Genomic DNA, 26,236 nt, shown 5'->3' with positions numbered 1-26,236 from the left:
TCATCTGTTCATACTCGATCGAGTCTGAAATCGAACGTTGGCGCGGCGCGAGTATTTTGATCCAATTTTGGTGGGCCTAATAACTTTCGCCAAGGGATGAGGTTATGTTTCAAAACACGTAAAACACCCTCATTTTGCACACTCGAGTCTACGTTTTACGTCCACCGTCATTTTAAGCTCGAAATAAATCTTCATCAAATTTTGAAAACCTGTGTCGACATCTTAAAGGGATAATAGCTGTAACTTTTGACCATTTTTTTCCGCACGACCACATGATAAAACAAAGCTAGATTATATCTATCCCACCCTAATTGTCGATTGACAAGGAAATAAGTCGAAACTAACACCCGATTGTGAATAACGAACGGTAATAGAACTGTTGCTGGCTTGCGCTTTTGTTTACAAAATGTTAGGCGATCACGTGGTATGGAGCACAAGGAGTGATGATATCACTAGCCACGCGAGAGCGGGATTTTAAACGTGATCACTGTAACGATGGAGACGGAGAGCGTTGTAATTAATGCATATTTACATCCAACTTACGCACATGTGTTTTGATTGTGATGTACGTCCACTGTTCGTTTGAATCTGGAGTGCTATTTGTTCAAACTCTTTTTTTTCTGTTGCCTGAGTATGAGAATGCTTTTTACGTTTCAAGTGGTGATGCAATAAGTCAGAGTAAAAAAGAGGTAATTTAGGCCCAGTGCATTAGCCCGACCCGGCATCGGCAGTCGGTGCATTGCCCGCGCCAGGGCCCGAAACGACTGTCACCGCGTCAAAAACCCGAAACGTCGAGCATTTTTCCACCAACTATTCATCATTTACCAAAGTTTAAAACTAGTGCATTCATAATTTGGTCAGTTTGCGTTGTCATTTATCGGCGAGCAAGTCAACTAGTTCAATGTAAAGGTGACGATGCGATGCTATACTTCAAGTTAACACTGGATTGGGAACGGCTTACACTCGGGCCCGCGGACACCAGTTGTGTAGGTACGTTTGACGTTGACCTACATGATCCGCAGGAATTACTGCTGAAATCACTAATGCATTCAAAACGTAAAAACAAAAACCCTGCCGTCAGCACGTCCGATTCTCTGGATTTACTGACTGGATACTAGACTTGGTTCAAGTGCATGATTTGTAAACGTGTGAGTTGGGTGAACACTTGGAATGCGATGATTTGTGTTTTGTTTTCATATGAAACGTGTGAGTAGGATTATGTGAACGCGTTCAGTGGGTTGACACGAGGTGTGAGAAGCCGATGGTCAGTTGGGGAATGGACTTTTAAAAAACTAACGCCAGTAGCCTACGAAAAATTCACCGATGAGAATGTTTCTTATTGTGATGAATATGTGATTTTTTTTCTGGACAACACCCAAACAAAATCCGGTTTTTTGACTTCCAGTTCTTGCATATTTCACAAAGTCCTAGTCAATGTTTTCGACCCATGCTTCTAGTTATTTCTTCCGCGGCGTGTCGATATTCTGTTCAGGTAAATCCTAGCTGTTCATCGTCGCACAATTTTCCAATTTTCCAAAGATGAACGACAGAATGGTCGCCGGCCGCGCCAGTCGACAGGACCACAATGTCTGAACAACGTCTGAGAAATGGGTTGATCTTGAAATTTTGAGGTCAAAATTGGAATTGCTTTTGCGGTGAACTTCGCTATTTCGCGCCACGATCTTTTGAGTTTGGCGGGTTGATGTTTTCACTTGACAAGTTGAGCGACAGCTGGGAATATCTTGCGGTAAGACGCGCTCGCGGCTGGGCCTTTGTTTTGACGTGACGTTTTGAACCTATCAGTGATTTCAGCAGTATTTTTTGAGCAAAATTTTGGTGGTACTTGTAGTTGTAGTTGAGTCATTACATTTGCTAACTCTGGTTACGTTTCCTAAATATCAAACCAATAAATTTTAACATGCCACGTTGTTTCTTCTACAGCGACCACAACAAGTACAGTGAGCAGTGACAGTTCGCGAGCTCGGACGCGGGCCCGGGTCACACCATCAATGATCGTTCAGTGTAGCCTACAGCCGTCGATGTCCGCGATGTGTACGGGCAGTTTTATCTGCTTATTTTCCTGAAAGAGTGTTTGCATTTTGGCTAATCACTCTGAAAGGCGCTTTCGTACTTTAGACATTTCCATCGTCAGTATTGCCTATTTCAGTCTATTTTTAAATGCATGTTTATTGTTTGTTTGTTTTTATGGGGGACATTCTTATAAAAATTTACTTCCGTCGCGAGCACCACCACTGAATATGACAACATACAACACAAGTGTACATGCATGGTTACAGAAATAAGATTATTTCGCAAATGAAAAAAAGACAACATAACTGCAAACTATAAGTCATGCGAAGAATTTATCTACATAAGTGACCAAATTTTACCCAGTTACCCGCAACTCAATTTGGTCTCTCACGTTTGTAAATTTTCAGTGATTTTCGTAATGTTCAAGGGTCATGACTGTGAAGGCTAACATAAACATTTTACATCGCATAGCCACAAGTGGTGGACATGTGAATATGCATCCTTGTTTAGACATGATAACGATCAGATATTGCCAAACTGTCAGTTATATTTCCAGCTGCCAATGTGATTGACAGATACATTGTTCGGTCGACCGACTGTACTGGTCGCTCGCGCTGCGCGCTGTAGTGTGGACGCCATGTAACATGTTGAACCAGAGTTGAACTGTGCGGCACTTCTCTTGCATATGCGTACAAAGTCGATTACGTTGCATTCCGTGTGTCAACATCGTTGAATTTCTCTCCGTCAAGAAATTCACTTCGTCAATATTCTTAATCACGAGGAATTGATGCACGTTACGTACTGAGGTCAATTAGTAGGTGATTCTTCATGATTCACTATGCTTATTCATGTGAATAGTTCGCGACATGCAACAAAAATAGTGAAAATATTCTCAAAAGTTACAGCTACTATCCCTTTAAAAATGTTTAGATTGTTGGCTTTAAAAGTGTGCCATAAACCCTCCCTTGAAGTGGAATGGCCCAACAGCGGAACAATATCAAGAAGTGATATGGTTGTCATCACTCCTCGTGATGTTTCTGCATTTTGACTCGTTGCTGCGCAACTCGTCAAAATACGGACACATCACTCGAATACGACGCGGTATCGCCCAAACTTTGTGTAATAACCTTTAAATATGTATGTCGATATGCGTTGCAATACCATCCAATTTTGGCTACCAGGTGGCCATTTCACCACAAGTTTTGGCGTCGAGAGCCATTCTCTGACGTGTCCGAATAGATCTCATTCGATAATTTTATCGGGAAAATTTACTATGATTTATATTTGCATGTCCATTGGAGTTGTTTTGCCACTGAATGTGTCTGCAAGGCGGCCATTTTGCTGCATGTTTTCCATGTCCTGAGCTATAGCTGGGAAGTGTCTCGACTGATTTCATTCAATAAGGACACTGTACGATTGTATTTATATGAAGCTCAACATTTGATGCATTTTGATCAAATATGACCCATTTGTGATCATTTGTTACAAATGTTGTTATATGTCAAGGGCTACAGATATTCCTTAACACATCTTGTTCAATGTTGGTATAAAGACAATCCTGTTACCTTTAATATCACTATCAAGTTATACCACGACTTGATCCAATATTGCTTCTGGGCAGCCATTTTGTTATGATTTTCTTCATATCCTGATCCAATACTGAAACATGTTACAACCAGTTTCTTTCAAAGGTTTTACACGGATAATTCATGATTTTCATATCCAAGTACTTTCATTCAACTTGATACAAAGGCATTGTACTATGACTTCATATGCACGTCAAGGTTTATCGCTACAATAAAATACTAACCGACCAGCGGGAGATAAAACACTCGTAAAAATGCAGAGAATAAAAACACAGACGTTACGGGTTCAACCCTTCGTACGAAGGGTTGGACCCGAAACATCTGTGTATTTTTAGGTACAGTTTTATCCTCTTTTGAGGTAGTTGGTAAGGTTAAAGCATTTTGAGGTTTAAGCAGATAGAAGTATTTGCTCTAACAGGCTGTTGAGTAGCCCTGGGTTCCATCGGCGCGGAGTTCGAGGCCGCGTTCGTGTGTACGGTGACGCTTCTATGGCCTCTCACACCGCCGCCATGGTGCCACCCATAGAAAAAACGGCGAGCGCGCAGCACTTTGCTGCGCTCACTTTCCGAATGCGGAAAAGCACCTGAAATGATGAACTAGTACCAGAATATACAAAATATTGTTGCTACTTCCTCAATTAATACCTACTTTTACTTTACCACGTTTACATCTCTCTTGCGACTGCCGACTGACGTAAAACGGACAGCAATTTTGTATTTTGTTTCATCTGCGCATGCACGAGGAGAAGTTCAGCAACGATCTCATGACGTCAGCCCCTGGAAGGCAGCTCGAGCGCTCGTGACCTGTAAGATGCTTCCTATTTGTCAAAAGTCTGGTAGTGTTTGTCATATGTACGTTGCCGTTAAACAATTGAAAGTGTTACAACTGTAGTATTGATATATTCAACGGTTCCTTTTTTAAGGAAAATGAAATTCAAATTACTTTTTAACTTATTCGAAAAGTTCTCGGACTTCTCCTCGTGCATGTCAGTCGGCAGTCGCAAGAGAGATGTAAACGTGGTAAAGTAAAAGTAGTATTAATTGAGGAAGTAGCAACAATATTTTGTATTTTCTGGTACTAGTTCATCATTTCAGGTGTTTTCCGCATTCGGAAATGTGAAACGCAGCAAAGTGCTGCGCGCTCGCTGTTTTTTCTATGGGTGGCACCATGGCGGCGGTGTGAGAGGCCATAGAAGCGTCACCGTACACACGAACGCGGCCTCGAACTCCGCGCCGATGGAACCCAGGGCTAGCTGTTGAGTAGGTCCAGGGGTAGACTCTCCACAGTCGCTGTGCCTTTTTTTGTGCGCCGCCCACGATGAGCCTGCATTCGAAACTACGCTGTGCAGCTGTGAGCACGCGCTGCCAGACACAGCGACTGTCCGTTTTTGCAAGGGTATGAATATTCATAAGGGTAGTGACCTCAAAAGAAACACCTATCTAACTGGGCGGAGAGAATATATACTAGTAGCTAGTAAACCTATATACGCGGTATGGCTTTATTTTTCATTTTTCATTTTTTTGCTATGCTACATGTCATTTTTGTTTTGATTAACGGATGTGTGGAGTTCTATAAAGTACCCGGATCAGGCAGAAATCCGACCGGTCGCTTGCAAGAACGTCCAGACCCACTCTCGGAACCAGAGTTCTTATCGCGCGTACGCTAATAAGTATCTCTGGCACAGGCAGATTAATATTCATGTGACCCCGAGGTCATTGGAACGTCAATGAACTACTTTTTTACCTGTCGCGCACTGTAGCTATGGTATTGCCACAGTAACGCGCGGCAGTTCGAATTCGTTCCAGCACGCGCACAGTTATGTACAAATTCAAATAAAAACGCCATTTTCTCTTTTCAGTGTTTATTTATTGTTCTTGCTTTTGAGTATTCATATATACGACCTTGGTAAATAACTTCGAGTGCAAGAGGGGTCACAAGTTAAGAAAATACATCATCAGCAGACGATACAGGGGATTTGCCCAAAGGTCAGAACAGGTCAAAGCCTTGTTTCTTCCCGAATAATTACACTATTTAAAAGTAGTTCCAATGGTAATTATATTTTTCCAGTTCGTGTTTTGCTATAAACTTATAGTAATTAGTTTTCAAACCGATGAACATTTTTGCATGGTTGATTGACTTTGTATTTTGAGCGAGTTCGTCACACTGTCGGTTTTCGAGCTGACTTCCGGTTTGCGGATCGGTATGTGGAGATTTACCACGTAAACAGGACACCTGTGGCAGAGTCACTTATCGCCGAATCGAATACATCAGGAATTGTGGGTAACACGCGATAAGATGACTCTGCCTGGAGATTGCGTCCAGACCGTGGGATTCGCGTCGCGTCTCTGAAGGGCGCGCGTGTTCCAACAGGGGAGAACGCGAATCGCAGGGTTGGCTGGTCCCCGCCTCAGTGACAAGCACAAAGAGGCAGGTAACGGGAAACCGCCATGTATCGAATTACGAAATCTGATTGGTTGAATCATGGGGCGCTGTCATTGGCTGTTCAATTTTACTTGCAAGTAAAGCTAAAATTATCACAGCGAACGTGGCTAGAATTTAATCGAGGATTTAATTAACATTCTTACAAGTTTTGAAATATTGGCAGGTACCAGACTAGACTAAAAAGCACGCGATAAAAAATGATGCACTATGTGCGGGCATGCGCAATCAACAACTTCCGGGAGACCAAAACTGTCTAATTTCAAAATGGCGGTTTGCCGGTATCTGCCTCTTACTACGTGCTGCGTCTAGCTAGTCACGTGAGACGCAGTGATCAGCGAAATCGCAGGGTCTCTGCTAGACTCTCCACAGTCGCTGTGCCTGCTTTTGTGCGCGCCGCGATGGGCCTGCATTCGAAAGCTACGCTGTGCTGCGAGACGACGCGCTGCCAGACACAGCCACTGTCAGTTCTTGCAAGGATATGAATATTCATAAGGATGGTGACGTCAAAAGAAAAACCTATCTAACTGGGCTTAGTGAATATTATACTAGTAGCTAGTAGACCTATAAACGCGGTATGTTTTTATTTGTCATTTTACATTTATTTTGGCTATGGTACTTGTCATTTGTTTTTGATTTACGGATGCGTAGAGTTCTGTAAAGTACCCGGATCAGGCAGAAATCCGACCGGTCGCTTGCAAGAACGTCCAGACCCTGGGATTCGCGTCGCGTCTTTGAAGGGCGCGCGCGTGCAACTGTTTGACACTGGGAAGAACGCGAATCGCAGGGTCTCTGCCAGACTACCTGTGACCCTCCAGTGGCGACGCACATAGTCGGAACGCACCAAATCGAACTTCTCTACGTGGGGGGTATGGAACGAAAAAATTCAAATTTATATCGCCGCATTCTGCAATTGAAACCATGGAGATTTTTCGCCTAGGGTCTGTCTACCCGTGTTCCGTGTGCCGTAAAAACTAAATACTATGGAAGATATCAACGTAACCTATGGGGTGGAACAGACGTTTGACACAAAATTGTCCATTTTGTGAAAAAATATGGTGAAAAACAAAGTCGTCGCGTGCGTTCCTACCCTCAAAATTACTCACACCGCCCTAAATTTTAGCGTTTTACTCCGTCACCTTGTCGTCCCCAAGTTAGATTTGGCCAGTGATCGATAGCGCAGATACTAAGTTTTAAGACTACGTATTCGGTTTTTGTATTAAAGCCGTGAGACGGAAATGTTAACTTAAAATGTGCCCAAAACACCATCGACCATGACCTAGCGAGTAAATAAAGCCGCCCTCTACCGATGACCTTTGCCATCTCTGTCGTTTTTATTAGAATTTCATTTTTCATCATCATTGCCTTTTTGTTCAGAAATCATGCTTCGTATCCATTTTGTAATTTGTTATAAATGATTTTTTCCTTTCTTTTAACAAAGTAAGCCTACGTATGATCATTGTAACACAACCTACATCCTTTTTTTTTAGGAAAAAGGTGTTTTGTTTTAAGCCACATTAGCTGTATTTTAGGATGATTTTTAAATATGATTTCCAATCAAAAGTGACTAAAGCCAAAGTTCTTCCCAAAATGTGATAAAAAAGTTTCCAAATTTGGTGAAGAATGTACAACTTGGATTTTTAACAATACAATAATTTTTGGCTTCCAAATATGGATTCGAGTAATGACAGGGAATGCAAAAGCTATCTTTGAAAATCAGATAATATATTTTGGTGAGCATTGCAAAGTGCATGTGTAGAAAAGATACAGCTAATGGGGCTTTACTGTATATTTCAGGTATTATTTGCTCTTATGTCTAGGCGCACATCCAGTCATATATTGCCTTCAAAAATGATTGCAAGACTGCTGAGGCTTTGATTTAGTCATCTTGGTATTTATTTCAGATAGAATAAAATATTTCTGTGCCATGCATGTTGTAATTTAGCAAAGGGTACTACACCCAGACAATTTTTGAAACACATTCAACACTTATTCCAAGCTTCCATATTGCCACAACTAAATAAAATTGCCGGACAGTCAGGAATATTGTTAAGGTCAACATTTATTGCAAAAAATTAAATAAAAAAATCAAAACATTCTTCTTGCACTTTCTGTGTCAGTTCTTTCACTGTATAGATGTTCCGTGATCTGCAAGTAGAAAACAAATGTAATGACAATACATTAAATGGGAATTATAAATAACATTTTAAGGTATGTATCCAATTAAAAAAAATACACATTGGGCCTTCTTAATGTAAATGCATAGATCCCATAGAGCTCTCACATCATTAGCTGTTCCAACACCTAGTTATTTACTCTGGGGGCTGAAGGAATCGCGATAATCTTATTTTTTCAGATCCCCCCTCAATACCCTAAATAATTTTCAAATGCCCCCCCCCTCTATATGATCAAAATTTTTCAAGTTCCCCCCAACTATCACAATCCCACATATTTGTAAAGGATGTGTATGCAGAAAAAATCACGTATTGCGGCGTTCCGCTCACAGGTGTTCAACACTACCTGCTATTAGCACTTTGTAAAGTCATATTCCTGAGACAAGTTCTTAAATTGATTCATCTTAAAGGCATCAGTGAACTTTTTGGATTTATCGGTCTAAGCCATCTTGAGTTCATCCAACTCTGTCCAGGTCAATTGTTGCTGCCGAAGAGCACAAAAAATGACGATCATCAGAGAGTAGGCAAATTGTGAATTCTGGCTCATTGCCATGTTGTCAAAAACTGAGCACAGTGACTTACCAAAAATTTGTTTCAAAAAGTCCAAGACATATATGAATTAGATGCTACTCGAAATGGACAATACTGGATGGCTAAAAAGTTCCATCAAATAAATGTTTTAATCTCTGAAATTTTGGGTGTAATAATGGCAAATTTGGTTAAAAATAAATAATGCCATTTAGTCACATATTTTTTTCATTTAGTCCTCACTGTTCAAAGTTTTACTTTTGTATCATTTTATGACAAAAATATGAAAATATAGAAAATCAAGCATGGTGACCCCATGTTTTTCTTTAATATTTGATTTATTCTCATATGCCACAATTCAAAAATTCACGATCACTTTTCAAGTCTCCTGGTCTTCCATATGTTGCTCCCTGGCCTGTATGTTTCACTGTCATGATCGTCATTTGACCGAAACCCTTCTTCAACTACCGTGTACATCAGAGTCAGAACTATCTCTGCACTGCTCAGGTATGCAGTAACAGTGACACTGCAGTAGCAGGGCAGAATCTGATAGTGATACTTTGATAATTTTGACAATATTTTTGTTCAGTTTATACAACTGAGTTCTTGTTCTACTCCCTACAGCATCTTGAACTGTCCAATATTCAGCTTGCTATCACAGCCTGTGTATGTGTACCATGCATTTGTATCACTGACTGTCAGTCTGAACTCTAATTAAATTGTCACCAAATACATATTTGTATATACAGGTTTTGTCGACAAACTGAATATTGTGTGTTTGAGCATGCTGTAGGGAGACAGCAAGAAACTGTAGTTGATATATTACATAGAAATATTGCAGAAATCATCAACATTTGCAGCTTCTGCCCTGTGTAACTAGGCTCATTTGGCTTTTTACGACAAATCACACATGTTTAGATTTTTTCGAGATAAAAGTCATGAAATGTAACAAAAATGGTTCTAGATTTTGTTAAATTATTACTAACATTACAACAATTCGATGACATAAAAATTGTATTCATTTTTCATTGAATTACCTACAAAAACTTTGAATTGGAAAATGTAAAACATAAAAGGGAACCAAAAATTTTCAAGTTCCCCCTACAGGTGGAGCAAATTTTCAAGGCCCCCTCACCAAAATATTTCGAATCCCCCCTGAATTCCTCCAGCCCCCTTAACCGTTTTTTGTGAACGCAGCCTTACGAGTTTTATGCATGTACATATTATTGACACAAGTATTTTTATCCTACACATAAACAGTGCTTTTTATATTTAGAATGCAGCTTTCAGCTATCAAACAGAGAGCTTGTCATCAGATCTGTTTATATTATATTTTTTGATGAAAAGGGAAGAAATATTATTTCTCTACACAGAATGTTGCGATGGAAACTAATGAAACTGTCAGATACGGAGGAAGATTTTTCGCTCATCCCAAAGAGATGTTCTGCAAAATAACATTTCCGTTAAACCTTGCAATATTATTTTAGTTGCAATCGATTACCGGGCATGTTGTACGGCCTCCTTGGCTCGCTTCCGGTTTGTACATAGCTGAAAATAAATCAATCTCAGAACGCCATCCGATCTTCCCCAAGCCGATTTTGCTCCAGCACATTAAATGATGAGTAAGGATAATAAATTTACCAAAACTTTACAAATTAAACCCATGAGACGGAAATGTTAACTTCTCAAACGACGGTATTAATTTCGCAAGTTTCTGCCAGATATGTCACAACCCACCCACAATTGACATTGAAAGTTTTTGCCGTATTTCCGAAAAAAATGTTTGGAAAAAGCCATCAAAACAACTGTCGGACCATCAATCTACTAGAACCAACGCACTTAAAACATATTTATCTAATTTAACGGTCAAAATTTAATGAAATTTGGAGAGCTCAGCTTACCTGATGTGTCGCCCTGTCAGTCAGCTTCGACTCGGTGGCGCCCGTCGTCTCGCCTTAGCGACGACAGAATCTGGAATAGACACGCCTAGCAACAACGGAAAAATCGCCTATGTGCGTCCCCACTGCACAGTCGCTGTGCCTTGTTTTGTGCGCGCCAAAGTTGGGCCTTTATTCGAAGGCTACGCTGTGCAGTTGTGAGCACGCGCTGCCAGACACAGCGACTGTCAGTTCTTGCAAGTATATGAATATTCATAAGGGTAGTGACGTCAAAAGAAACACCTATCTAACTGGGCGGAGAGAATATATACTAGTAGACCTATATACGTGGTATGTTTTTATTTTTCATTTTTCATTTTATTTGGCTATGCTACCTGTCATTTTTGTTTTGATTAACGGATGTATGGAGTTCTATAAAGTACCCGGATCAGGCAGAAATCCGACCGGTCGCTTGCAAGAACGTCCAGACCCTGGGATTCGCGTCGCGTCTCTGAAGGGCGCGCGCGTGTTCCAACAGGGAAGAACGCGAATCGCAGGGTCTCTGCAAGACTAGTCCAGGGGTGAATGCTATGGTTGGTGACTGCTGCCGAGAAAAGCAAAGGGACAGAGGTCATCAATCTACTATAGACCCTACTTCGTGGGTCTGGACTGCAACTGTGTGAATATGGCATAAATAGTGATCAGCATTCACCATTCACGATTCTAGTGTAGTTTGGTACCTAAATAAGTACACAATAATGGCAGAAATATTCATTTTTATTCACAATATTCACAATCATAAATTTATTGATACCATAAATTTTTACACTATGGTTATGACCAATAATGCCTTACGGCCCTATGCTTACATTGCTGTCCGTTGCATTTTTTCATTGGCTAGAAATTATGCATCGTTGAGAATTCAGGCCATTTTCAACCCCGTCAGGACGTATCGGTTACATAGCTGATTTACACTTCGACAAAATTAGCACGTCACTTTTGTATGAAGTCCATTAGAGATGAACTAATATTATCATTGACAGAACAGCCAATCACCGCTAGATCGTGCAGCCAATTTGGAAAATTGGAGAAGTTGAAACTGCTGCCATATGTTTGAATTAGAACCCCAAAAATAAGCTTCCGAATCGATTATTCTTGTCAATATAAATAAATAAATAAATAAATAAATAAATTGGGTCATATGTCGCTGTACGATGTCCATTCATTTGATATGCCAATTATTGCTTTTCATAAATGTCCAAATTGTCGCCTGGATGGCTAATGCTGGCCAATCAACAAGTTGGGTGTTAATTTACCATCATTTTTGTGTTGTTTGTCACGTTTTCTAACGTAAACTATATTGAGCTTTGTATCAGTTTGAACCAAACTTTTCTTAGAAGCAAATTGCCTCCGTAATTAATATCAGCTACCCGCGTATAAACAAGCACACGAAACTAGTGCATAATCTATGTGCAGCGATGCCAGAAACAGAATTCCCATGCACTAAGTTTCCCGATGCAACAGATAAAGGCTTATTACAGCAGTTTTCACTATGAAAAGCTGACATGTATGTGCTACACCAACGTCTGCATGATTGGAATCTTCACAACCTTGCTAAACGATTACATTATGTACTAGGTGAGGTCATCAGGATAGTTGGTTTCCCACTGTGCTTTCGAAGAATCTTAAATGTTTGGTACTAAGAGCCCCTTGAAGCAGAACATCAGACAGTTCTGACTATTAAAATCTCAGACTGATATTTAATCAAACAAGCTTATGGGAAACATTCATGAACAACTGATGCGTATAAAATCTGTCTTCGTCTCAGTAAGGTTTTGACTTACAGGTGAAAGCCTGTCTTGACTTGTTCATGGGCAATACGGTATATGTTTATAATCTATTATGCACACACTCCTGTACAGCTATTTTTGGGCTTTTTCAACAATTGTTTTGGAACAATTACTGCGTGGATCGTTTGTTACGTAACGGTTTTTCTTTTAATGTTTGTACATAAACCACAGTCTCGGGGTAACGATATGTTGATACTCTCTATCAAATTGTGAAGAGACTTGTAAACTGAGAGAAAACTCTGATTCTGGAAAAGTTCAGCCATCGATTTCTTCTCTTTGAATGCTGCATTCATTACATAGGTAAGTACGTGAACATATACATCGACCCGCAAATCCCTTATTTACAGTTGACAAAACTGCAAGAGATAGTAACATGAATAAGAACAAGCAACAGCCTTGAGCTGGTAGGCACTATATATGAAACGAGTCTCTCGGCAAAGAGGCAGCAAAACAATTATATTGTGAAAAACACTGGTTACTGCAACCTTTCCCTTGGGCAAACACAGAGTTAAACAGGCAAAACTGCTTAGTAAACCCACCATAGACAAGGTAATTGATTCTGAATGGGACTCTACCAAAGAGACAAAAGAAACTATACTGGTACGTATTTAATGCAACAAAACTCTACCAGGTCGGGACCTGTCAAAGTGATAAATAAATCGGCAGTGATAGCCATTTTGAGGGCGATTACTGGAGTTATGTTGATAAAACTGCAAAGGAGCAAATAATTCTTCATGTGAGTGCACCAAGAGACAAAAATCAGTTGCAGTACCTGTTTGTTTCTTCATATTAACAACGTTTATATTCAAAGATATCGGGACATGACTAATTTCTAAGAGACAAGCAAACCTTGTAACAATGGCTCATTCTGTGCAATGCCACCACTCTCTCATGATAATAAAATCGAACATATAAGTCTAGCATTACGTAACATATAATATCTAGCATATATCATTTTATAACACGCCAAAGGCTCATTCCGTTCAGCGATTCGCCAGAATAGTCACGTAATGGGAAAATAGATACGTCTAGTAATTTGTTATATTGCAACATTCAGCTATACGGCACCTAACACTTTTGAAAAATTGCAAAATATTAAGATCCAGTTATCCCAAATTAGTTCCAATCGTGTTATCAGTATATTTAGGTTGTGCTTGAATAATTCAGGGTTTTGATGTTTCTTTTGACGACAATATGTAAGTTATTAATATTAAAAATGAACACTCTGTGATAAATGTTTTCGTCAATTAAAATGACAAAGCAATTATCATTTAATATCAGTGACTTCATCAAGTACTGATTTCGGAATACTTTCTTTTTGCGTTCATTATGTTTAACCCATGTACATACATCGTTCGAAGCATTTACGTATGTATACAATGGCACCTGAGGTCGGTTAGTAGAGAATGAAATAGGGAGTCATCAAAGTCGTTTTCGGGCACAGGTGTTCGCAGGTATTTTGTTCTCGGGCATACCTGTTGACGATTCCTTATTCGTCAACAAAGGGAAAATATTCATTCTTTCAGTCAGTCGATGGATAATTTGGCCAAAAAATTCCAGCGACTAAATGGTGGCTAGATTTGTGTGTGAGTGAGAATTGCCAAAGCGAAGTAAAAGTTCATGTGGCAGGGAGAAGTCCGTCAGTGCAAAAGTGTTTCAATTTGAAGTTTCGGGAGCAAATTCTGGACTGTGCAGAGATGCGAACACTACTAGTAGGCAAGCGGGAAAGTTTCAAATTGTAGGGAGAGCAGCTGCAAAAAGCTTCCCCCTCTCCTCAAATATAATTGTTTTCACAGACTTTTCTAGATTTACATTAAAACCACTGTAGTTACAATTTCTAAGCTGCTCCCATGCTATACACAGAACTCAGCTAAAATGTTTTCTAAGAGTGTATGTTGTTCTGTGAATACATCTTTATCGTGACTCGGAGTGTTTGTATCTCTCTCCTGTCATCAGCAAACATGTCCAGTGCTAGTCGGAGCGGTAGAAAATGGCGTGGAATGGTCGCTGTTGTAGGTGGAATATTGATTAATCTCTCAATAGGTATATATACCACATTTGGTAAGTACATTCGTTTGTCTATCTCATTATTGGATAGCACGATCCATTCAACGATATCGTGGTGGCAGTATCTATGCAATAAAAATAGGTTAACGTGCATCTACCTCCAATTATTGTGTACTTAAAATACATTTTTTCTCCAAATCTGAACAGGTAACCTATCTCCATACTTAACATCCTACATCAGAAAACGAAGCAAACCATCAAATCTTACATACGAGGTAAGGTACTATTGTGTGTAGCTTTGCATTGTAGAACTCGGCATTTCATTCTCAAAGGTGGGCAAGGCGCCATGTTTTGTACTATTTTTTATTGCGTTTGAATTCAAATATTGGAAACCTACTTTGACAAAGTGTGGCTGACCACATCCACGTTTTTTCTTAAATCATTGCTTATCACAATCTGCCTTCGATGAGCAAAGATGTAAAAACCAACTATTCTTCAGTTCTGCCTCTTATTTCTGTATCAAAACTGTCGTGTTTTCATATTAATATCACTGTAGCAAGATTAAAACATTGTCTTATTCGAATCAACACATTTCTTGATTGTTTATTTTCAGAATGTTAAGAAGTGAATAAGTTTCCGTATTAAATGCTTCATAATCAGAAAAATGGTCAAAATTAGTTCTTAAATCCAATGAATTACTCACGCAGGCACATATTATCATAAAAGCCATGAAATCAAAGTATTGTTGTAAATTTGCCATTTCAGATGGCAACATGGATATTTACATCAGGTGGCATTATGCAAGCAATCTGTGTATACCTTGGTGGTCTCTTAGATAACAAGTTTGGAGCACGCTTGACAGTATTCATCGGCAGTACTATTCTAAGGTAAAATGCCACCAACCACGATCATTGGCATGAACTACAAAAGCTAAAAGTCCCTGTGACAGTGGAAGTACGCCTGATCATGATAAATAAAATCATTTTACAAGTAAGAATATCCTCATTGCAGGGTAGAAAAACTCGACAGAGACTCAACAATCAGATAGGTAGAACGCGCCTGGGGGATAGATATTCGGACCCTCAAACTTCTACAGTTCTTTTCTGATCTACCACTTATGGGGGCTCATATTTTAAAGCTCTTGGAGAAAGAAAAACTTCAACCATCTTAGTATTTCGAAAATCCAATATTTATTTTGCCCTTAGAGTTTACACAGGGATGATGGCCATTTTGAATTTTAAATATCGCAAAATGTTGGACAATTTGATTCGCTAGTTCCAAACTTTGCACGTCGACCGCCCCCCCCCCCCATTTTAATTGTTGATTGCAGAGAGAATGGTTAAAAATTGCACTTAGGAAAGTTTGAGAAAAAGTTTAAGTCGTTCACTTTGGAGGTGAATAATACTAATAGCTTCGCTGGCATATTTTCGATAGGCTGGCTATGATGCTGCAAGCATTTTTAATCATGTAAACATTTTGACAAGGTACCATAAAAGAGATCATAACAACGATTCTATTTCCACAATTACAGTGCTGGTGTATTGCTGACGTATTTTAGCATCAAGTACTCATTTTACCTTGTAATTATCACATACGGAGTGATGATTGGTATAGGTGGTAGTTTTGCCTATGGAACGGTCATCACTTGCGGAATGAGGGTAAGAGATGTTTGGTGCCTTTTGCGTCGGGGAATGTCAAAATAAGACACGAACACAACTGTGGCAAAAAAACTTCAAAGATCCGATCATTTTGCTCATGGAACTTCGGTCTTTTGAGGAGAGAAATAAATTAACAAGAAGATCACGTCAACAAAAAATATAAAGAGTGTCATCGATGGTGTTTTTTGAGGAGGAGGAGGAAGAGTATTATATTGAAAAGTCTTTCAAATATGAAAATTTTGCTACAGTCAAATGACGTCATTTTCATCTGTCATCTTTTACAGTGGTTTCCGCAACACAAGGGTATTGTCAGTGGTCTTGTAGCCACTGGAATCGGTGGCAGCAGCTTATTATTCAATCAACTTCAGACTGCATATATTAATCCCAAAAATCTCTTGCCAACAGAGACGCCCGCCGGAAAGTAAGTATACCCTAGTCTTGTTTATCCAATCTGTCCTCACTGAAATCTATGCAAGTGCAGTAAAGGGATCATATTGCGCAGTATTAGAAATTAACTTCAGTATTTGGTTGATTAGTAGAACTTTATCAAATTACTTCCGAACAGGTATTTTGACCAAAAGGAAATATTGGATAGAACACCGACATGTTTCTTGTTTCTTGGAGGTTGCTGTATAGTTCTCCAACTCATTGGAACGCTATTCATGGTCGACCCTCCAGAAAGTGAAGTGAGTATAATTTTGTTCATTTACAATGTTGTAAGAATACTTATCTATGTCACCATGTGTATCAATATTTGCAAAATATTACAGTATTTTGGACCTTCTATATGCCTATACCTGTAGCGAATCGTTTAAAAGAGTTTGATGGATCCGATTATCTTTCATTTTACTTACAATTGTTTACTAGAGAGAGCAAACGTCACGTTAGCGGTTGAAAATACACGTATTTAAAGGAGAGTATACAGTACGGGAGAGACGAAATACAAGTCGCGCCTAAGGTGTTTACATATTTTCCACAATAATACAGTCATTTCATCCATTCAATTTCATTACACCGTGTCTCACATAATTGCAAATTGTTTTTCTGGAATCTCTAAACTTTGATTTGGTACTTCCAAGCAATATATCAGTGAAAACAACTAGCATCTATTTTTCCTCTTAATTCTTGACATTCTTCTCGTTTTTCGCAAGATATTGTCTCTGAACAGGGAGAGTACGTCTGAAAGACTTCATATCGTTTCCAAAGGCGATGAAAAAGACTCAAGAAGCAGTGGCAATAACTTGAAACCTAGTGCAGTTGTTCGGACCAGAGCATTCTGGACATTGTGGTTTACATTTGCTCTCAACATGGTAACCGATGTGTTGGTATCATCTATGTACAAAGTAAGGGTTTGTATACATTCTGCTATCCCCATCTGTGTTATTTGTTCACACGAAAGTGAAAATGTAATCTCGTGATTTGCTTTTACCCGTCTTCTTATCTATGCAGACTTCCTTCCACCCATCAGCCTCCTTTCCTTCCAAAATAACCGACCGACAAATATACAACCAGCCAGACGACTACACTCCATTCATCGGGAACTTGACCTGTTACAGACGAATGGCAGTGAATAATAATATTTGTTTGTTGTTTAAGCCCGTTTGTCTGTCTGAATATGCCATATATGGGCCAATTAAGGGGCAACATCAAAAGTTCAATATAATAAATCTAACTTAATTGCTTAAGTTTGGCCTCAGACCCCCCACTCCCCCTTCTTACTTAACTGACCTAAAATTGAAAAACATTGCGGACTCATACCCTGTACTAATTCTTTCAAACGACGTACCAATGTACCATTGAATTATATGAAAATTAAAAAACCACCTTGAAATCGTAAAATTTGCCAAAAAGACGTTAAATAGTTTTTGACTGCACAGAAATTAATTTGGCCAAAAACCCCCCACCCCCAAACTTAAGCAATTAAGTTTTTTTTTCAAACATCGATCTTTTGACGTTGCCCCTAAGGATCGAAAAGGGTGTTGAGTAGTATCGTTACGTAAGTTTAAGAATACGTATTTCAATTTCTGCTCCATAAGCATTATTTAATCGCCGAAAAATTTAAAATGATAAACGAATCACGAATCCCGAGCGCGCTGTGTATTATGGGATTGGGGAAAGGTCAAGTGGGCATCAACCGACTCAGGCTTACGTAACTACGGTAAACAATACACAGACCGGCAACAATAATACGGAAGTTATCGTGCGAAACAGGTGCGTATCGATTATTTCTTCAGATTTACTCTCTATATTTTACTCACAACGACATTTACTTGTATCGCTGTCAGCTATTTAGCAGAATTATTCTTTCAAACCGAAAAAAATTACTATTTTACACGGTTCCTCAAGTCCGATGCGTCGCCGGGGCCCGGACGCCGGTAGGCGTACGTTATCGTAGATTACGTTCGATGGTATTCGCACGTTGATTTGTACAGAATGGAACCGAATCACAAAATAAATTTCTTTTTGATGTTTGTCGTTTCATAAATTGAGAAAACAAGTAAGATTTTGGCGATATTCTCCCCAAATATTTCCTTGAACGATCAACGTATTCGTAATGGATTTCCCGCCGTAACAAGTTACGGGTATCGACAGCTCGTTTTGGCGGTAAAACAAACACATAACTACCGAAGATCGAAATTTGGGTCTCGATCTTTACTTATCCTCCATAACCTCATAAAAGTCACTTAATTCCAAAGTGCTCCTTCGAGTTGTATATTGTATGACCTGGTCATATTTTTGGCCATAAATAATGTTTTAACAGACTATCAGAAAATTGTGTATTTTCAATCTATTGCTTTGTGACTAAACTTTTAAAATGCTTTCCTTTCAGAATGCCAGGACATCGTAATTGTTGTGTAGTCGGCTGTGGAAACAGTGGCGTCAGGTTAGAAAAATGGATGGCAAAGGTTTGCTCGAGTCACAACTGCTTATTTGGACAGGGGCGGTGCAATTGTCGTCCACCATTCACCCTTTTCCCGTTTCCAACGGGTCTCAAAGATGAATCGGGTAGACTCAGATGGCAACGATTGATCAATCGAAAAGATGGTAACGGTAAAAACTGGAAACCAAACAGGTACTCTAGAGTTTGTTCTCGCCATTTCATCGACGGCACACCAACGAAAGAACACCCGACCCTACCCTATACCTCGGCTATACTTATACTAGACGACAAATCATCAATTCCAGACGGAAGCCAGTGAACAGGATTGTTGTCGTCAAGTCTGATGACAGTGATGGAAATAGCGAATGCGCATCTTTGCCAACATCCAGTGATGCTCCACTACACTCTGCAAAAATTTCATCAATTACATCGTCATCGCCAATAACAACTCACAATAACGATCATGATTATTGTTCTTCGCCTTGTGAACCCAGCACATGTATAAACGAAAGATGCACCGAGAAACTGAAAGCTAAAGACAGGGAGATAGACTTGCTGAGACAATATACAGGTATATTAAAACGAGAAGTTCAAAACTTGAAAACAAAATCAACGACAAAATCAAACAGCCCTTCAGTCATTTAAACCTTTCTGATGATAGAAAAACAAAACTTTTTACAGGATTGCCAAACAGAAAAACTTTCGACAGCCTGTTTGATAAAGTCCTTCAAAGTAAGGCTTCGAAACTTAAATACTGGAGGGGTCCAAGTAAACTGTCAACCAAGGTGCATAGGTTTACACGGACACAAAAAAAATCTGGACCAAGTCGCCGACTCAGACAAAAGGATGAATTCCTTCTAACACTGATGAAATTGCGTCTTGGCAGTACTAATGCAGATCTTGCTGATCGTTTCGGTATAAGTTCAAGTACTGTTAGTAATATCATCAACACGTGGTTGCGATTTTTAGCCCGTGAACTAAAATGCCTTATTTACAACCCTCCGAGAGAAGTGGCAAGTCAACACTGTCCCATGAAATTTAGAAAATCAAAGTATAAGAATGTTAGATACATAATAGACTGCACGGAAGTTTTCATTGAAGCACCAAAGGACCCAGTTGTGCGTGCAGCCACATTTTCTGATTACAAACATCACGAAACAATTAAATTTTTAGTTTCTATTATGCCATGTGGGATGTTCAATTTTGTATCTGAGACATGGGGTGGGAGAACGTCTGACGTGTACTTGACTAGACAGAGCGGGTTCTACGACATACTACAATACAATGACGAAATAATGGCAGACAAAGGTTTCACTATTGCTGATGACCTATTACTGAGACACTGTCATCTTCACATACCCCCTGGCAAACGAGGTGACGAACAAATGTCCAGGCGTGACGTTCTACGAACAAAAGAAATTGCGAATTTGAGGATTTTTGTTGAAAAAGCCATAAGAAGGTTGAAAACATTCAAAATTTGAAAAATGAATTCCAATCACACTTTTGGATAAAGCTGATGACATCGTTGTGATATGTTCAGCAATCTGCAACACTTATCCAAAACTGTGTATGTAAGCTTAGTTCTGCTGTATGGACCATGTAAATAGAAAAAGTTATTCTTATCTTGTATATTGTTACAGTAAGTAACGAAATAAACACTGTATTAATTTCAAATTCAAAAAAACTTGTCGCATTTTATTTATTTTCTGGTACGAACGTAAACTTAATAACTCCTGTGAAAGTTTAAATACACTGTCTCTCCCATATTACTCTTCAATTACAAACACAAGAGGATAATAATTCATTAGCTACATATGTATTAAAAAAATAGTCGAGGTTGGTCACAAGGTCTGACCAATATTTCTCATCGAAGTTAACTCGAAGTGTAAGATTCCCGGCGAAAGTAAATATGAATAGATCACACCATTGTGTGCCGGTAATGGCCATCTGACCCTGAATTTGTGCGAAATATAGGTGATTTCTTTTTAATTTAATACTTCCACTATCGTCTAATTGTATGTAATCTAAATTATACACGGATGGAACAGAATGGCGAATTCGGAAGGGGCATTTACATTCCATTAATCCTACTTCACAACATTTACAGCTCACAACAAGATCCGGTGAAGCACCAAGATAAGGCTTATGTTTATCGACAAACAGACCACACTCCCTATGACCGAATCCTTCGTGTTTGCTTTTCATCAGCTCGATGTACGCTTTCTTTGCCTCGGGTTCAAGTGTTCGACCATGCTTCACAGATTCAACAGTGTCAATGGAAACATCATGTCCTAATATTGTTTTAAGAGAAAGTCAATGTTATGTAAATTATTTGGATGATTTTTTATTGTGTTCACCTTTGTATAGATCGAATAAAACTTAGACGCAGTTAGTCTTCCAATACGTTGATTACGCCATAAACTATTACAATGCTGACCCACAGTTTTGCTTTCCAACATATGAATATCATAATCACTATAATTTACATTCTTAAGTTTGGAAAGAAATTCATCTGTAGTATCGGATAACTTTGCAAGCTTTAAAATTTCATTTTCCTCGATAGCTTTTGGATCATCTAACAAAATCGATTTTGTTTCTTCAGAGATCGCATCAATCACAACAGAGTCCGACATTTCTGCTCCACCTCCTACTTGGAATTTATTTTCCCTCATGGCTCTATAACATCCGTTGGGGACTGATGTCTGCAAGATATCAAGCAGGTTGGAACGTCTGACATCTTCATTTCTTCCGGTATATATCCGTCAGGCCGAAACTGTTTTCGACTCCTGTCAACAAGGGGTCTTGAAGCAACTGTAAACAAAACACTTTAATGATTAATATCTTCGAGAAAGTTTTATTCTTTTATGGAGGAGATCCATAAACAGACTTCTTGCGTTGTTCCGTTAACCTTTTGTACGTGAGATTTGTTATATCGTAAAATTTGAGAGTAATATGTACAATCGTATAACAATATCGTCACTATCCCCACTTGGTGTTGATGACATTTTTAATACTCCGAATGACTTGAATATGTTTGAAAATAACGACATAATTTTCAGAACATGCATCATTAGTGCCAGGAGGAATATGGTCGACACATATTTGGCTGAAAGTACTGAATCCATAGACCGCAAATCCCGGTCGTGTGCGGGAGGTCCGTACCTGCGCCCCCAAAAACAGGGTCGTAGGGACTTGGCACGGAGCGCCAGAACACAACTGGGCCTTACAGTCTACTGAATACATAGATACAAAATAACAATAGAATGTTAGTGATTATACCTTTGCTGAATTTAGAGACCTTGAAGTCCATGTCTTTCACACGCAATGGTTCAATATGCGTTTTCTTGGCTGGGATATTCCATTGGCACAGTTTAGACGTACATGCTACATTTGTCTGGCCTGTTCTGACTGCCGCTTCAACACGAAAAAACATCGCTGTTATGTGAATGCATGAACATCCTAGTCTGCGAAATGTGACAAGAAAGAAAAACGGATTGTTGGTAAATTAATAGAATAATAGCAAAATTGTAGTTTAGTATATTACTAAATAGTCTTAGATAGGATGGAAGGTATGAACCAGAACGAAACATTTCAAGACATGTCAGAGACGATATTTAAGTATTTTGCTTAGAGACAATTTTATAATTGTTTGAGGTGGATGACACTAATACAATGAATGCGTGTATAAGGGAATGTGAGTGAGTGAGTGAGTGAACGAGTGGATGAATATTTACCCGGCAGTACAAGAGCAATAGGCACTTTTTATATCACCAGTTTTCTTTAATACACATATCCAAACTGTGTGAGGAACATCACCAATCTTCATGGTGTGGCAGCAGTTTGCTTTCAAAAAGCAATATTCTGAATGCTGGGACACTGCGTGATAAAATATTTCTTTCAACCAGCCACCAGTATACAGCCTGTATGCTTTCCCTTCCTTGTACTCATTCAAGAGACGTTGCTGTAGAGGTACGTCGTTGCCAGGGTGGTTCGCCATAATGTACATGGTAATATCGCTTAGGAAGATGGAAGGCCACATTTCCATTCCACGGTCTTCACCAACCCAACCATCTCCAAGTGACATAGGGTCTGGTAAAATGTTCCCTTCTGGGGTCGTCAAAAGAGACACCAGAAACAGATGCCTCTCAGCCGACATTTCCGAAGCCGTCGGTGACTCTGGTATGTTTTGTTCCATGGCGGCAAAAACTCGGGCCACTAACTCATCCTTCCTGCCTGACGTTTTCATATTTCGTTTGCGGAGGTAGTCTTTCAGTGCCGGTACTCTCCACATACTGATGGTCCGATAACTAATTATCTCTGCCATGTTTGTAATCTACAACAAATTTGAAAGGAAGTGGATTAAAAACCTAAATATGATTATTCTTCATGTTGAGCTCGCCAACCTAGTCCTGAATATTTCCAATCAATCAACTAAGACTTACCCAAAAATTCACTATAAGATTTGAAAAAATACGGTGCGTAGGCCTATTTTTGCTAGCTCATAAGCTTATTATTTTTGAAACGAAATAAGTTGATGACAGCACATTGCATTACGAATTTGTGTAGTTTTTAATTTTATAAACCGACAAATCATACGATAAATTATATTCCAATAAACAAATAACTAACGGTACATGTTCATATTAACGAATTTATGCCAAAGATCGAGACCCAAATTTCGATCTTCGGTAGTTATGTGTTTGTTTTACCGCCAAAACGAGCAGTCGATACCCGTAACTTGTTACGGCGGGAAATCCATTACGAATACGTTGATCGTTCAAGGAAATATTTGGGGAGAATATCGCCAAAATCTTACTTGTTTTCTCAATTTATGAAACGACAAACATCAAAAAGAAATTTATTTTGTGATTCGGTTCCATTCTGTACAAATCAACGTGCGAATACCATCGAACGTAATCTACGATAACGTACGCCTACCCGGCGTCCGGGCCCCGGCGACGCATCGGACTTGAGAACCGTGTAAAATAGTAATTTTTTTCGGTTTGAAAGAATAATTCTGCTAAATAGCTGACAGCGATACAAGTAAATGTCGTTGTGAGTAAAATATAGAGAGTAAATCTGAAGAAATAATCGATACGCACCTGTTTCGCACGATAACTTCCGTATTATTGTTGCCGGTCTGTGTATTGTTTACCGTAGTTACGTAAGCCTGAGTCGGTTGATGCCCACTTGACCTTTGCCCCAATCCCATAATACACAGCGCGCTCGGGATTCGTGATTCGTTTATTAGGTGCTGATAGTGGTTGGATCAAGCTAATAGAAGAAAATGTCGAAACACCATTTGTATTCTTATTTCCTGCCAAAAAAAGAATTTCAGGAGATTCAACACAACTGAAGCCCAAGTAATTTGAACTTTGGACAATTTTTTCAAGTGATAGTCTTTTTTTGAAATGGCAGATGCAACAAGAGCAGATGATAATGGATACTGAATCGCCCAGTATGCATGCCAAGTCTAACGGACAAACGTATACGATTCATAGTAAACGAGTGAAAAACGAATTCTTGGGCGGACAAGTATTCAAGCTTTGTTGACAAATAGAATGCAACGGAATTACACTGTGTTACATGCGCAGCCGCTTCAACGCGGTCTTGTTGCTCCAAAGCCCAGCGTCTTGGCAAAAAACGCAGAAAAATCCGGCTAATTGATCATGGTAAGAGATTGTCGCGTATCGAGTGATTCGACTGTCACCAAGGCTCTTCAGTGAATTGTCGAGAGAGATCAAGAGAGATCTGGCGAAGAAATCTAGAGAGAGAAATGGAGAGAGAGAGAGAGAGAGAGAGAGAGAGAGAGAGAGAGAGAGAGAGAGAATCGCATCACTAAACTATCGTCATCTTTGAACTACATTTCTTTTTCCATGGCGCAGTGTTATGAAATTTTTTTCAAAAAATAAATTATTCAACAAGGTCAGTAATTTATTTGCGTAGTGCCAGCCCCGTAACTATATTTTCGCCAAAATATCCACCGTGCCGTGTGTTCTTTCATTGATTTTACATCGGTACCGCGAGATACTGCGATTTTACCCTACTGACTAGACTTGTCGCAAGTCTATTGGCGTCTAACTGCTGTTGTTTATTGTCTAAACAACAGCAGATTATTGCGTTTGTGGTGAGAAATAGAAACAGTATACTTGGAAAGACTGTCGAGTAGATCGTTGAATGCTGTGAAAGGCCAAGTGAGTAGAGCCAGTCTGCATAAAGCTACCTACCCCGGTAGCGTGATCCCAAAACCACAGAAACGGGGGCGTTTTTGTTCATCATCAAGGTCCGTAAAAAAAAAGAAACAGAGTTTGAATTTCCGACAGTTTGTTCATGAATGATTAGAATATCATCGGGTACCTGGTAAATAATTACAATAGATGCACAGTCGTGGAAGTGTTATCATATTGTTTTAGTAGACTGTCATTGAGGTAGGTTAGTATACACGAAAACGATATGTTGTATTGGTGTGGAACACGTATGTCACTTAATACGAGATTGCCATGAAAATTATCATTTTTAAATTATCCTCCCCCCAAGGGTTTGTAAATTAGGGGATACCTTACAGTTTTATTTTCTCCCATATTTCTCAAAATAAGGATGTTTGGTTTTGTGAAAAAAATCCCAGATAAGGGTTGTATGAAATATTTGCGGAACAAGCATGAATGCCCAGCAATTCTGTAAGTGCCTACGCCGGGTTACCGACCAACCCGATTTACTGGTTGTAAGCCGTTTGACGACAGACGCGCGACCGATTACGTAGATTTGCAAAAATAGAATATTAGCTTCTATTGCGGAAGGTTTGCATACACTGAAACAATACGTATCTGAACAGAGAATAACACACTAAAACTTGCATAATTTTATCCGTTGTCGGTCATTTAACTGTATTAAAGACAAATAGAAACTAGCCTTTTGTTTTACGGTCGTCTTGATAGACTATGGCCTTTTCGCACATACAGAGAATTGTAAAAGCTATTACACCGAAAATAGGTATTTTTTCAAAAATTCGACATTTTGTTCCAAAATCTGTTCTTCTTCATATTTACAACGCTTTTATTTTACCTCACTTATCCTACTGTATAGAAATTTTGGGAAACACCTATCAGACTTATCTTGAGCCAATTTTCCTTCTTCCGAAAAGCTAGTTCGCTTAATCACCTTCTCCGATTTTCATGCTCATTCAGAGCCTTTTTTTTCCGAAATTT

General features: G+C 39.2%; 2 protein-coding genes across 4 annotated transcripts; one reads left to right on the top strand and one right to left on the bottom strand.

The window, feature by feature from the left end:
- Window positions 1–12,649: 12,649 nt before the first annotated feature.
- LOC139135044 (apicoplast pyruvate carrier 1-like) lies at window positions 12,650–20,488 on the top strand. Of its 3 annotated transcripts, none has more exons than XR_011552923.1 (9): window positions 12,650–12,785; window positions 14,442–14,546; window positions 14,700–14,767; window positions 15,258–15,379; window positions 16,024–16,150; window positions 16,435–16,571; window positions 16,716–16,836; window positions 17,302–18,361; window positions 18,981–20,488. XR_011552923.1 is itself a non-coding variant. In XM_070702232.1 (9 exons), the coding sequence occupies exons 2-9, from the start codon at window positions 14,447–14,449 to the stop codon at window positions 18,996–18,998; spliced, it is 885 nt and encodes a 294-aa protein (XP_070558333.1). In that variant the 5' UTR covers window positions 12,650–12,785; window positions 14,442–14,446; the 3' UTR covers window positions 18,999–20,488. The 3 variants fall into 3 exon arrangements, 2 of the variants coding, with proteins under 2 accessions (XP_070558333.1, XP_070558332.1); XM_070702232.1 differs by having other exon boundaries at window positions 17,302–17,493; XM_070702231.1 differs by lacking the exon at window positions 18,981–20,488 and having other exon boundaries at window positions 17,302–18,974.
- LOC139134238 (uncharacterized) lies at window positions 20,363–24,296 on the bottom strand. The gene is made up of 5 exons (XM_070701151.1): window positions 24,134–24,296; window positions 22,766–23,364; window positions 22,311–22,495; window positions 21,144–21,322; window positions 20,363–20,434 (listed from the first exon to the last, which is right to left on the bottom strand). Exons 2-5 carry the CDS (start codon window positions 23,353–23,355, stop codon window positions 20,363–20,365), a joined length of 1,026 nt encoding a protein of 341 aa, XP_070557252.1. The 5' UTR covers window positions 23,356–23,364; window positions 24,134–24,296.
- Between the last annotated feature and the right edge of the window lie 1,940 nt (window positions 24,297–26,236).

This window comes from Ptychodera flava, chromosome 6 (genome assembly GCF_041260155.1).
Source record: "Ptychodera flava strain L36383 chromosome 6, AS_Pfla_20210202, whole genome shotgun sequence".
NCBI classification, from domain to species: Eukaryota; Metazoa; Hemichordata; class Enteropneusta; family Ptychoderidae; genus Ptychodera; species Ptychodera flava.
The sequence above is the reverse complement of the archived record's forward strand: the minus strand, read 5'-3'. Positions and strand labels throughout refer to the sequence as shown.